At 41.5% G+C, this 12,379-nt stretch overlaps 1 protein-coding gene across 6 annotated transcripts in view; it reads right to left on the bottom strand.

Moving 5' to 3' along the window:
• The window catches only part of ATP10D (ATPase phospholipid transporting 10D (putative)), a 54,348-nt gene that overhangs the window by 10,749 nt on the left and 31,220 nt on the right, over positions 1–12,379 (bottom strand). For all 6 annotated transcript variants that reach the window (XM_063336955.1, XM_063336954.1, XM_063336956.1 and 3 more), the window contains 9 exons: positions 11,524–11,636; positions 10,737–10,863; positions 7,659–7,843; positions 5,670–5,979; positions 4,491–4,567; positions 3,867–3,992; positions 3,204–3,404; positions 1,274–1,354; positions 926–1,030 (listed from right to left, as the gene is read on the bottom strand). In XM_063336955.1, the coding sequence (XP_063193025.1) occupies positions 926–1,030; positions 1,274–1,354; positions 3,204–3,404; positions 3,867–3,992; positions 4,491–4,567; positions 5,670–5,979; positions 7,659–7,843; positions 10,737–10,863; positions 11,524–11,636 (1,325 nt within the window). The remainder of the gene's footprint in view (positions 1–925; positions 1,031–1,273; positions 1,355–3,203; positions 3,405–3,866; positions 3,993–4,490; positions 4,568–5,669; positions 5,980–7,658; positions 7,844–10,736; positions 10,864–11,523; positions 11,637–12,379) is intronic.

Genomic DNA, 12,379 nt, shown 5'->3' with positions numbered 1-12,379 from the left:
ATCTTCACGTGGCACCACCCCCTTGCTTGAGACATTGATTCACGGTTTTACATCGGAGTTTTCTGTAATTTTACACCTAAATGGCTATAATAGTTACTACAGAAACAACACTGTCATTGGTCTGACAGCTCACATTCAAAACCACCAAATAAAACCCATTTAAGTAATGTTTTCCTATTCAGAGTGTGGAAACGCTCATGCTACCCATAAATGTCTCATAAAGACATTTTTATCACTGCTGCCAAGCTCCCAAAAGAACAATGAAAAGATTGAATCAAAACTTGAAATTTCATCCATTATGAAACAATCCTAAAAAATATTTTTCAAAAAAATGACAGAGAAAAAGCCAATCTGTGCCCTACTGTAAATATTACTGTATTGTCTTTAATATTATGCAAAATAGCCAAGTATTACCCTCGTAAGGGCTGTAAATTTATCCATGCTAATGCAGATGCTTTAGCTTGCACAGACTTAATTAAAAACTGGAATAGCATTTCTGTAGCATATCGGTTCTCTAGTTCTGGCACCAAGATATACCTCTGAATTGCTTCTCCTGGCCACAGAGCAGATCATCAGTTCCAAGCATTCAAACTCAACAGTTCATGTTGTTGTCTTTGAGATTTACCATTTGCAAAACTAACCTGGCATCCCCCAAACCACTGGACTCTAACGAGGCAGGATCCTTTCACTATTTACAAATAATTCTGAGGCCAAATTTTGTTAATTTTAGTCATATGAGTAATTCTATTGGCTCCAATGACAGATGCATTAGGAGAGCTCACACGGACACATAAAATATTTAGGTTTTGGCCATTTTCTACTTATTCTGTTCTGTATATGAAGCTCGCTCTTCCTCTTAATTTTAATGAAAGCTGTATGCACATCCTCTGCTAGAAATATACTCTTTTGGAAACAAAGTACTCACCACAGACTTGCACTCAATGAGAAGGTGAAACAGTATTATGAAGAGCGCTGCTGTGTTTATAGGGTTTCCAAAAGAAAAAACGTCTATGTCTGAGCCGTAGTACGTCTGTAAAGGAAGACAGCGGTCAGCGGAATATATTCTTTACGTATAGTCCTAATACACAAAGCGGCATCAATAGTTTCAATACCATACGTATTTGCATGCACACAGTTCAGCTCAGTTCCAATGATGATCCTGTTAGGACACATTTATATACAAGGAAGTAAAAATCACACACTTCATTTTATTCTCTAATTTGCCTGACTGATTTGCCAAAACGTATAAAAGAATTTCATATCCAGCACTTACAAAGTAAGGCACAAAAAAGCAAACGAGACTTTGGTAAAAAGCATCCAGCAAGGTTATCCAGAAAGCTGACGGTAAGTAAGCCTGTAAGAAAAAAAAGATAATGTCATTGAAACAAATAGAACAAATTGCTGCACCCTTAATTAGCATTAATTTGGACGTGGGGAAAGATTATCTGCAGAAGTAATTCCAGTTAGTTTCCCAATGAGGAGGCATCTTTTGTGTTATGATAGTATGAATGAAGAGCTCACTCTGCACATGGAGCTAACGCTTAGTATTTACATCAGCAGCCACATCTGGGAGCTCTGATCTTACAGCGGTTTCTGCCAGGACACACTTCCCAGAGCCGTACCTGAGCACTACGGAAGGGAGGGCCAGGGGACAGGGAATTACCCTAGCAGCTTGCCATCACTGAAGGCCAAGTCACACTTTCTTCTGTCTCCACCCCTTTCTTTTTAGTACGTGCGCTTCTGCCTCTTAATTTGTGCCGGCTGACTGCTCTGTGCAGACCCGACTCCTCTGTGAGCTCACTTAACTCACTCGAATGCGAGAAATCCATTCACTTTGCTGCCGGAATAACACACTGCTGTTTTAGTGAGTTAAATCGGCTCCTGCAAGGATCTGATGGGACAATCAAGCTGGCATAGGGAAGGTAGTTTAACTGTGGGTGAAAGCAGGGAACGGGAAGAAAAGAAGGGAGGAGAGGAGAAGGAATGAGCCTTCCTCATTCAGTGGCAGCAAGCTGCCATGACAGCTCGACCGCTTAGGAAAGAAATCATGGCTGCCCTGGCTCAGATATATCCCATTCCTTCAGGCACTGAATTGAGACACAAAGAGGAGCAGTCTGGTTTCCCAGGACTTCCTCTACTATTAGTGGAGAGAGATGGGCTTCTCCAAAAAGCCGTTCAGCCCTCACAAGAGCTGATCTGCTCTCTGGAGGGGGTGTGGGAAACGTATCTCCTAATTTGCCTGTCAGGGAAGTTCATTAAATTACTGAAGATGAACCCAAGTTACTGTCCATTTTTATAGCTTGTACAGAGCTGTGCACTTGCGATGTCATGGTGCAGTATTGTGACACTACGCCTTTTAAAGCATTTCTCTTTCTTCTGTGCTGCACTTAAAGCAATTATTTCACTGTGCTCCCATGCAAGAAAGGAGATGTTATACTACTTAACAATTCAACTGTTACAATAAAAATGTTATTTTAATTAAGTGTCAAATTTAAAAAAAAAAAAAAGATAAAATTATGCTAGAATTCATGCTAAGCAAAGCAGAAACCAGGAAAATGCTTACTGATTTATATAATTTTTATTTAGAAACTACAGTTTTCTGTGCTAAATGTTTGGACAGAATTTACTCACAGATATGATGTAGAGTGTTTTCAGATGGGAGACAAGTGCCACCCACAAATTCCAGAACATAAGGGGAAAGAACCCTGAATGACAGAACGTTCTTGAGGATTATTTGAATGGAACCTGCTCTGGTTCTTACCCATTCCTCAGTACTTTGGCAGTTGAGACCCTTAGATGACAGTGAAGAAACAGTATCTAGCGCCCTTATCTTTAAAAGCAAGCCCAGATGCTCAAAAGAAACCCATTTGGAGGAAGCATGTTGACAGCTGAGGCAGTGAAGGAGGTGAACACCCTGGTAATGATGTTTATCTAGTACATTGCTTCACCTGAAGTCCTTAGTTTCTTTTATCATCCAAATCTCTAATAAAATTGTGTGTATGGCTGAAAAGAGTCTACAAAATCTTCTGAAAAAACAGCTTTTATTTGTGCACATATTGCACAGGCCTAGATTTTTTTCTAGTAGAGAAAGTGGTTTTAAACTTCCATGTTTGCCTGATGTGAACCATGAAGGAAAGAAAGACAGAGATGGCTCGAACGCTGACCATTTCAATTTGCTTCAGACCAACCATTCGTCAACCTACCACAGATTTCTGGCTCATCGTATACAGCTGGGGGAGCTGCAAGAGCATCTCTGCAGACACATCTTTGTCCAAGACGCCATAAATGATGGGTGGCACCGATGTAAAAAGGAGATTGAAAAGAATCAAGATCCAGTAGTCAGTCATGGATGTGCCTGAAAACCCGCAGAAGAACTGGTACCAGAACAGGAGATTCACATAGGCCTGAAAAGTCAAAGATGACATGATAAAATGTTATCTCTAGACAAGCATTTTAAAAGCCAGCAGGAAAACAGGCAAGATCTAAGGTCTGGTTACAGTAATCTGTGGAAAATTAAGTATAAATGATGTGGAGTTCATGCCAAGCCCACGCTTTGAAATTGTATTTGACTAGCACACAGCTTTACATTTCAAAACTGGACATGACTTTTTTTAAATAGCCGTGCTGCCATCACATTAGTAACACCCGTTACCCACTGCTTAATCAAATCAGACAATGGCTTTGAGTGGGAAATTCTATCCAAGGAATGAGTCTCTGGTCTCTGCAGACATAAGTGGGAAACTGAATTGTTTGACATAAGCTTTTTGAACCCATTCACAGTAGAAGCTAAAAATAAAGCCCCACTAAACCCTTCAGCGTTCTCAAATACGCAAACTGTGATTTCCTTGGAACGGACAGCTACATACCACATTCTTGTAGAAAAAGTAAAGCACCATGTTGGTAAGTCTGGTATAACACCAGTGACCATGAACAAGCAGCAGCTTCCTGAGGTGTCTAAACTGAGAGATTGCGAAGTCACTTGCCATCACAGCCTGCAACGCACATGAAGGAAAGGATATGTTATAACCAACCCTTTAAAGAGAAGCTTCAGATGCTGCCAAGTCAGCAACTTACCTACTGTTGGAAACTCTCATTTTATGATTTTTTATACATAGTGCTTACAGTCTTATCCGCACTTAGCTCTGAGCCCCTCCATACCATGTTTTACACTAACGCACAGCTCAGCCCAACACAACATAGGTGGGAACATGCCTGTCTCTGTTCTCACCACACAACTGCACAGAAATCACTGATGCTCGGCTGCGTGTTTCCTGGCAGGACAGGAGTAACAGCGAGTTCGGTGACAGGCAGCAAGCTCTCTTGTTTGGAATCTGCTCCTGGAAGAGCGCTGAGGCCTGGGTGTGAGCTCAGGCTGCAAACTCTTGCTCGTGTACAGTAACGGACTGTGGGGCACTGGGTCTCCAGGCTAAACTCTGAACAGATTTAAAATGGAATCTGATGTCATTTGCAGCTGTCTTTGTATACACTACCTGCATGCCTTCTTGGCCCGATATTCCCACACCAGTATCAGCCACCTGGATCATACTGACATCATTGGCACCATCACCTACGGAGAAAAAAAAAGAGGAAAAATCAAAACTAACCTCTCTTATTTGGAATGCAACCTGGAGGCAGCTTTGTTGGCTATCACATCGCCATGGAGGTGGCAGGAATTGCTCTCTACAACTACCTGAACGGAGGCTGTAGCCAGGTGGGGGTCGGTCTCTTCTCCCAAATAACAGGCGATGGGACAAGAGGAAATAGCCTCAAGTTGCACCAGGGGAAGTTTAGATTGTATATTAGGAAAAATTTCTACACCGAAAGGGTTATTAGGCATTGCAACAGGCTGCCCTGAGAAGTGGTTGAGTCACCACCCTGGAGGTATTTAAAAGACGGGTAGATGTAGCGCTCAGCAATATGGCTTAGTGATGTTTTTTGTCAGTGATGGTTGGACTAGATGATCTGAAAGGTCCCTTACAACCTAGGCAGTTCTGATTCTATGATTCTAATACCAGACACTTCAGAGAAAAACACTTTTATGGCCAACAGTGCAGCCTACAGAAAACTCTATGGAAAGCAGGATTACTAAGCAGAAGGCCTGACTGAACAGTGCTATATTCTCCAAATAGATATTAGCTGTTCATTTTGTCAGAATTTAGTTGGTGTGCTGGAACAGAAAATATGGGTGTTTGACATCACAGCCAGTCATCTCCCCTCTCCCTCCCTATTTTGGGGAGTTGTGATGGAGAATAACAAGGAAAAACCCCTTACTTGCTCCTTTGGACACGTTACTTAACACTGTGCATGGCTGCTGCTGTTCTTGTTGCTTTAGATTATCATGAGTACATTTACGGACAAAATTTGCTAGTTCAGCTGACTAACTTCATTTTATGCCAGAGACAACTACAATTCAAAGGATTATCTTACAGAATTATAGAATGGTTTAAGGTTGGAAGGGACCTTAAAGATCATCTAGTTCCAACCCCCCTGCCATGGGCAGGGACACCTCCCACTAGACCAGGTTGCACAAAGCCCCATCCAGCCTGGCCTTGAACACCTCCAGGTGTATGGCTCCAGTAAATTTTGTGACAGACGTTCACAAAAATATAGGAGAGAAAAAACTGGCTTCTACTTCTTTTCAGAGAAGAGAAGATAACCACAGGACTCACCTACAGCTAAGGTCATTGCCTTTAGCTTATTCCGCACCAGTCTGACCAGGACACTCTTCTGCAGTGGCGTGGCTTGGCAGCAGACTACAGCCCGACATTTTTCTGTGAGTTCCAAGAAAATATTCTGTAGACTGTCATGAAGGACATGCTCTAAAGACCTTCCATCAATAACCAGGCCTGCACTGCACCCTGGAGCTTGGGTGGAGGGACTTGCAGAGACATTCCCAAGTTTCTGACTGGGTTTTTTTTTTGTAGAAGTATTCTTTTGGATGCCTTCTAGAATTTTGCTCATCACCAAGGCACAGGCATCCTAATTAAAGGCAAGAGAAAGGCAACTTATTAAGTACTGTTCGTGCTCTGGCTCCCATTTGAACTTATAAAATACATATGGAGAAAAGGTGAAATGCTGCCCTTGTGTAGCATATCACTTGAATCCAGGAAGGCTCAGACATGAGGCTGAATAATCCTTTAAAATCACAAAAGATGCACTCTGTTGTTAATAAAAGGGCCCGTGATTTAACTTTGCTTAAATAGATTGGCTTGTGTGTTGTACTAGGAGAAGGGAAAAAAACTGAAGCAAATCAGAAAATGTTCATAGACTAGGAGAAAAAACAACCATTAAAGATTCTGTAATATAAATACAGCTTTGATAGAAGACTTGTGCTCTCTACCTTTCTGTCATCTGGCACGCAAAGCCAAAAGTGCATTTCAAGTCAGATTATAGGTGAGCTGCAATGAATTACTGAAGAACTGGCCTTGTGGAATTTTTTACCTTGACAGAATCAACATAATCGCCCAAAAGACTCTTGATATCAATATACATAATGCATGCTATATAGAAGGAAATACATACTATTAAATACTCTCATTATTTTACTTTGAAATACAACAGTAAAAAATCCTGTCTATCATTTCAAAGCCCAGTTAGAGGGAGGATGAGCACTTCCGCAAAAGGGGCTCAGTTCTCACTGAGACAGACACTCCTTCCTCAGTAGGAAAAAAGGAAGAAAAAAGAAAAATTGAACTCCAAGCTTTCCTCAAACACAACTAAACGGAAAATCCTTTCTTTTTCACTTTTATTTTCCCCACAGTTACCACTTGCCACACAATCTTTTATGGCAGATACAAACTGAATTTCTAAAGTAACATATAAGCAGAGATAAAAAGAAAAATGAAAGGATCCTCCGGTCCCTTGGAGAAGTCTTAGATTTCATGTCTCTGCTCGGAGGAGAGACATTTCATATGTCGGCTTTACCAGTTACTGCAAGTAATTTCTCTCCGAAGAAACCCAAAATTGGTAAAAAACAAGAATTGAAAAACAGCTGATTATAAGCGTCCACAAGGGGACACAATGATCAAGTAGGATTCAACTTGCCATCCAAATCAGCAGCGTTTTTAATCACTCTTTATCGCACGACACAGTTATTGGGTAGTGGGGAAAAGGTGGCTTTTTCTCTGATAAAATTGTTGGCAGATTAGTGTTCTTGCATAGTGTGCGATGTACTTTAATGAGACAATTCTTTGTACATTTATGCAAGACAAGCAGGGTTGAGGACTGTATTACACAAAGCAGCACAAAACTTAATTCAATAGAATTTGCATGACAGTAATTCTTACATTGCTAATATGCGTTAGCTCACAGCCGTTTGAAATCTCTAATAACATGTGAAGCATGTCAACCGTCAAACCTACCACAAAGAGGAATTAAGCAGTCTATTCAACTAAAATAATTAATCATCATTTAGGGACAATATATAAAGAAACAGATGTTACATGCATATAAAGGATTTCATATTTTACCCGCAAGGAAGCAAACTGTCAGTTTTCCAGGTTTTTTCATCTTCCAATAAATTACGTTGTCTTTGGTCACTTGGGAAAGCCGAGAACATTCTATTTTTTTGTATTGCCCTGTGATATAGCCTGACTGAATTATTCACCAGAGGGGGGGGGGCGCGGGGAAATAGAAGAGAAGTGTAATTTTCCACTCACCCTACTCTGTGATTTGAGAGTGAAGATTCTGTCATCTGGCTCCAGCAGTTTACAAGCATAGGCAATATTGACAGCTGTCTCTCTCTTGTCACCTGTCAGCATCCATATTTTTATTCCAGCTTTCCGTAGTGCCTGTATTGTGTCTGGAACACCCTCCTGCAGGCGATCTTCAATGCCAGTGGCACCTTAATTTAGATAAGCAGGAGGATTAGTGCTGCTCTATTTACAAAACCAAAACACTACAAGAGTGAAAGGACAAGATGGTCCTCCGTGTGTACCCACATCCCAAAACAGACACCCTTCTGTGACATGCTTGGGAATGGCTCCCAGAGCCCACCACATGTGAGACGGCTGACACGTACCCTCAGTTACAGCCTCAGGGGCCTCCAACTCTTCACAAGATCCTTTTAAGGCAACTTATCGCATTCTCATGGTTGTTTCATCCCACAGAGACTGTGGAACACAGACTTCCATGCTTCTCATGACAAATACTCTCCACTCCCTCCTACTCCAACTACCCCAAACCTTCTTTAACATATCACCTCGATCCTCTCTACCTCAAGGCCCACTTCTCTTCTTTATTCTTGACTCTGCTCTAGGCTGAATTCTCTGTACCTCTTGTCCCAAGCCCTCACCTTTTCCACAACAAAATCCCCTCTTCTTATATCGTATTTTTGCACACTGCTGTAAAGACCTGCCATTCACCATCAGGTTTCTCAATTACTCACGGCTGCAGTACCTCCTTTCAATTCACAGCACTAAACTCTTGTGTTTTGCCCTTCCTCCTGCCTGCACTGCCAACCTTGACATTCTCCCCAACAGGGAGGAAACACCTGCTCTAACACAGTAGTTATAGAAAGATTTTCAACAAAAAAATACAGAGATTTTAGCAGAGATATCCTCTTTTCTGGTGCGCACAGCAGGCAGACTTGTATCCCTAAAACCAGCTTACAAAATCTTCTGCTCTGGCAGCAATGAGGTAACACAACATAAAGCAGAAGCATCTCTGAAAAGCTGCAGTGACAGTGATTTACTATGGTACAGGACATTTTCATGGCTTTTGCACAATACAAATGGTACTAAATCATAACCAGGAGACATGGTTCGGCTTGTGGGATTCTCAGGCTAAGAGAGTTTCTCAGAAAGAAACTTCAGCCAGTTGCAGCTAGGTTCATTCTGAAAGACAAACAATAAAAATATTTCAAAGCAAAGTCTTCCCTCCTAGCATGTTTCTAGCGCGGGACTCTAGACTGTCATATGGGGATGGATAACAGCCAAAAGGTCAGGCAAATTTCTGATGCTACAGCATTTCTTCAGTAAGTAGCTGCCAACAGGGCACAGAGCTCATGGTCCCTGGTCACCAGGAAGACAAAAACCTCCAGGTCCTTGCTCTACACTTCGCCTGCATTTTGATGTAAGTCACCAAGAGAGGCAGGAAGGAAGATGTTTGGTTCTATTTGATGTAAGCTTCTTTAGAGACACTGCCAGGCATCGAGGGGAGACAGAAAAATGTTGTTTCAACTTGGGTGCTCTATACTTAACACTCCCCTTTCTGAGATACTTGATCACTTCGTAACCCAACAGAAGCCAGTTTCTATATGTATACTGCTGAGATCCAGATCTGTGCTTAGTTAAGTACTGCACATTAGGGCTATTCTTTCCAGAAATAGATTTCCATTCAAATAAAGGCCTGAGGCTTTATATGTAGCCATATGGATTTCATACCTGCCTACGTAGTGGACTACAAACCACTGCTGTCCTCCATGATCCTGGCAATACTGAGATGATTTGAATTTATGCTTGAATTTATGCTTGAATTTATGCTCAAAAAGAATATTTGAGGACAAAGTCTTCATTGCTCAGTCCTAAGAGGACAGTCAGAGTTACAGCTGCAGCTACACCAGGTAACGTTCACTAGGAAAGCAAAGGAAGGCTCAGAGAAGCAGAATAGGAAGTGCTTTAAGTGATTCTACTTTGCAGATCACAATGTACACGTGCTCCAGACAGGGGTAACTAAGCTAGCAGAGGTACTGAAAGCAAGCCCTTGGCAGTATGAAGCCATTTACCCTTCTTATTCTCGCTTCCATTTAATGTTAGGGCCAACCCATATTGCTCACTGTCCCACCAGAGACACAAGACAAAAAAATGCCTTGGCCTGCAGGACAGCAGGTCTCCTCAGCAGCTAGACTTCCCTCTGCTGACTCTAGTGCAAAAGGGTACCTGTACAGCACATCATCCCGTAAAACTGCAGCAGCCGGCAGCACTGCTCTGGCTTCTCTCCAGAAACTGAAGCCAGTAATCCCAGAATTCCTTTTAGTATCAAGGTTTGTGGCATTTGCCCTGAGCAGATGTGGCACAAAATGTGGGAAGCAACACCCTTCCACACAATAGGATCTGCCTTTCTCCAGCTTCTAGCCTAAGCTGTCTTTACCACCACAAACAGATCTTTGCACTTTGTTTTCCAAATGTTATTTGCTGGGCAGTCCTCTAGAGCTATTATCCCAGACGCCCTGCAGTTTACCTTTTACACATCTACACCAAGTGTTTTTCATTTTGTTTTGGCCTCCCCATTTCTGCACAGCTGAATGACCATCAGAGGAACGGTTCCTGCCGAAGCATGCCTGACTTCTTATCTCCGTGTTATTACAGGAGGACCCAGCACGAGCATTACTTGTTGTGCCACAAATGCAAGAGTGATGGAAAACATGCCAAGAAGTGGGATCCCTGTGAATGTTTGCCCAGGCAGGCCTGTGATTTGTTATTATCATTTCACAAGCTTATTATGATGACACTTAAAAACTCTAGCGAGTACAAAAAAGGAACCCAAGGGAAAAAAAATAAAATCAGTAAAATTTTACCTTTCACGAACAACAGAAGAGCACTAGCTGCCTTCAGTGTGGTTTACAACTAGTGCAAACTTACCAGCCAGATTTAGGAAAATTCAGGAGTGACAATAAATTCTAGCTCTGTAGAAAGCTGTGTGTTACACCAATTGAGGTTAGCACAACTCTCTGCAAGTAAATTCCAATTATGAACACCACAAGCATTTTCTTGGGAATCACAGCATTTTCTACCTACCGAGCAAAGTTAGTTTGGTCTCAAGCCTGATGGCAGATTCAAGCAGCAGCTCCTCCCTGTTGTCAATACTGGTTTCTGCTAAAAAATGATGATTTAACCATTCTGCATATTCTGCATCACTCATCACCTAGAGAGGGAGAGAAAACATACGGCACGTATCTACACTGTGTTTTCAAAGGCGCCTCAAAAGTGTCCTCACAGTTACTTCTGCTGTCCATATACCAAGACCGTACACCTACACAGCCTGTACTTGCACTTTGCATAAGGTTTTGTAAAGAGGTTTCTTGCCTGTCTCAATCCCTATGGAATTTAACTTCTCAGCAGGTCTGCATTTAAAATGGAATCTCAAAACATCACTTAAGTTTTGCATCCAGACTTGTAACGCTGCAAACTGTTTGTGAAACCCAATAAAACAGGTCTGACTTCATTTGTTTTCTGTGGCTGGAATTCCAATCAGGGAAAGTTTCACACAAGGAGAACTGCTCAGGAATCTTGAAGAAAAATCAGGCTATTTGACACCCCTGAGTGGGGTGTTTTATTGGGATGTTTTAGAATTAGGTTATTAAGCTGCTTCACATCCTGAACTGACAACATCTATGGCAATCTAATGGACGTCAGGAATTGATTTGGGTCAACTTACAAATTCCTCTTGAAAGAACATATGGATAAGCAAAATGTGCCAATGGAAGCATCTGTTTAGAAGTGGTAATGTCTGCTCTGTTAGTGATACCACTCAGGTTGGTCACAAACTGCAAACATTCTTAAAAATACGTATTAAAAGGAATACCTTCTTGGCAATACACAGAGTGCGAAGCCCTCTTCTGGCATAGTCGTCCAAATGCTTCTGAGTTCTCTCTTTAATCTTCTTCTGTTCCATTTCTGAATTATTATTAATACCACCTATCACACAAGACGCAAAGAAAGCAAATTAAATATGCATTCTTAGGCTAAATTTAGTGAAAATTTTTGAAGGTCTAAAAATACGTTTCAAAATTACCAAACCATTAACAGGTTTTATTTAACTATGAACGTATCCTCATGTTTGCACAAGGTACTGTGGCTGTATCTACAGTGAGCATACAGTGCCCCAGTCTGCACAAGCAGTGAGGGGGAACCCATCTGGTACTGATAGATCTTCAGATGCCACTAGTACATCAAAACATTCTTCTAAAATAAAATTATTTTCTAAAATGAACTGGGCCACAGACACCCAAGCAGCTTTACTGTCACTGGTCTAGTGGGAGGGAGCTAAAAGGGCAGAAGGCAAGCCTTTACAAATAATTACATTATTTTACTTTCCAAACCATTTAAAAAAAACCCTTGGAACATCTTCTGAACTTAAATATATTTAGGTATTTATTTCTAACATACACAGATACTACTTTCTCTTTACTGCCTTCAGTTAAAAATCAATGACTGTTCACTACAGTGTATGAATAAATCAGTTAGTGCTAAACAACATGACGCATGCCTCCTGTGGCAGGTTCAAAAAAAGTTTACCCCTGAACAACAGGCCCAGCAGGAGGCACCACGCAACTTTACAGATATTATTGTTACACCTAGAAACATGGAAATACTCAGTAATCAAGGGGAAAAAAACCTCAAAAAGCACTGATCGGGGACATCTGCTACCAACACCTCTT

Source organism: Chroicocephalus ridibundus, chromosome 5, assembly GCF_963924245.1.
Source record: "Chroicocephalus ridibundus chromosome 5, bChrRid1.1, whole genome shotgun sequence".
Taxonomy (NCBI): domain Eukaryota; kingdom Metazoa; phylum Chordata; class Aves; order Charadriiformes; family Laridae; genus Chroicocephalus; species Chroicocephalus ridibundus.
The sequence above is the reverse complement of the archived record's forward strand: the minus strand, read 5'-3'. Positions and strand labels throughout refer to the sequence as shown.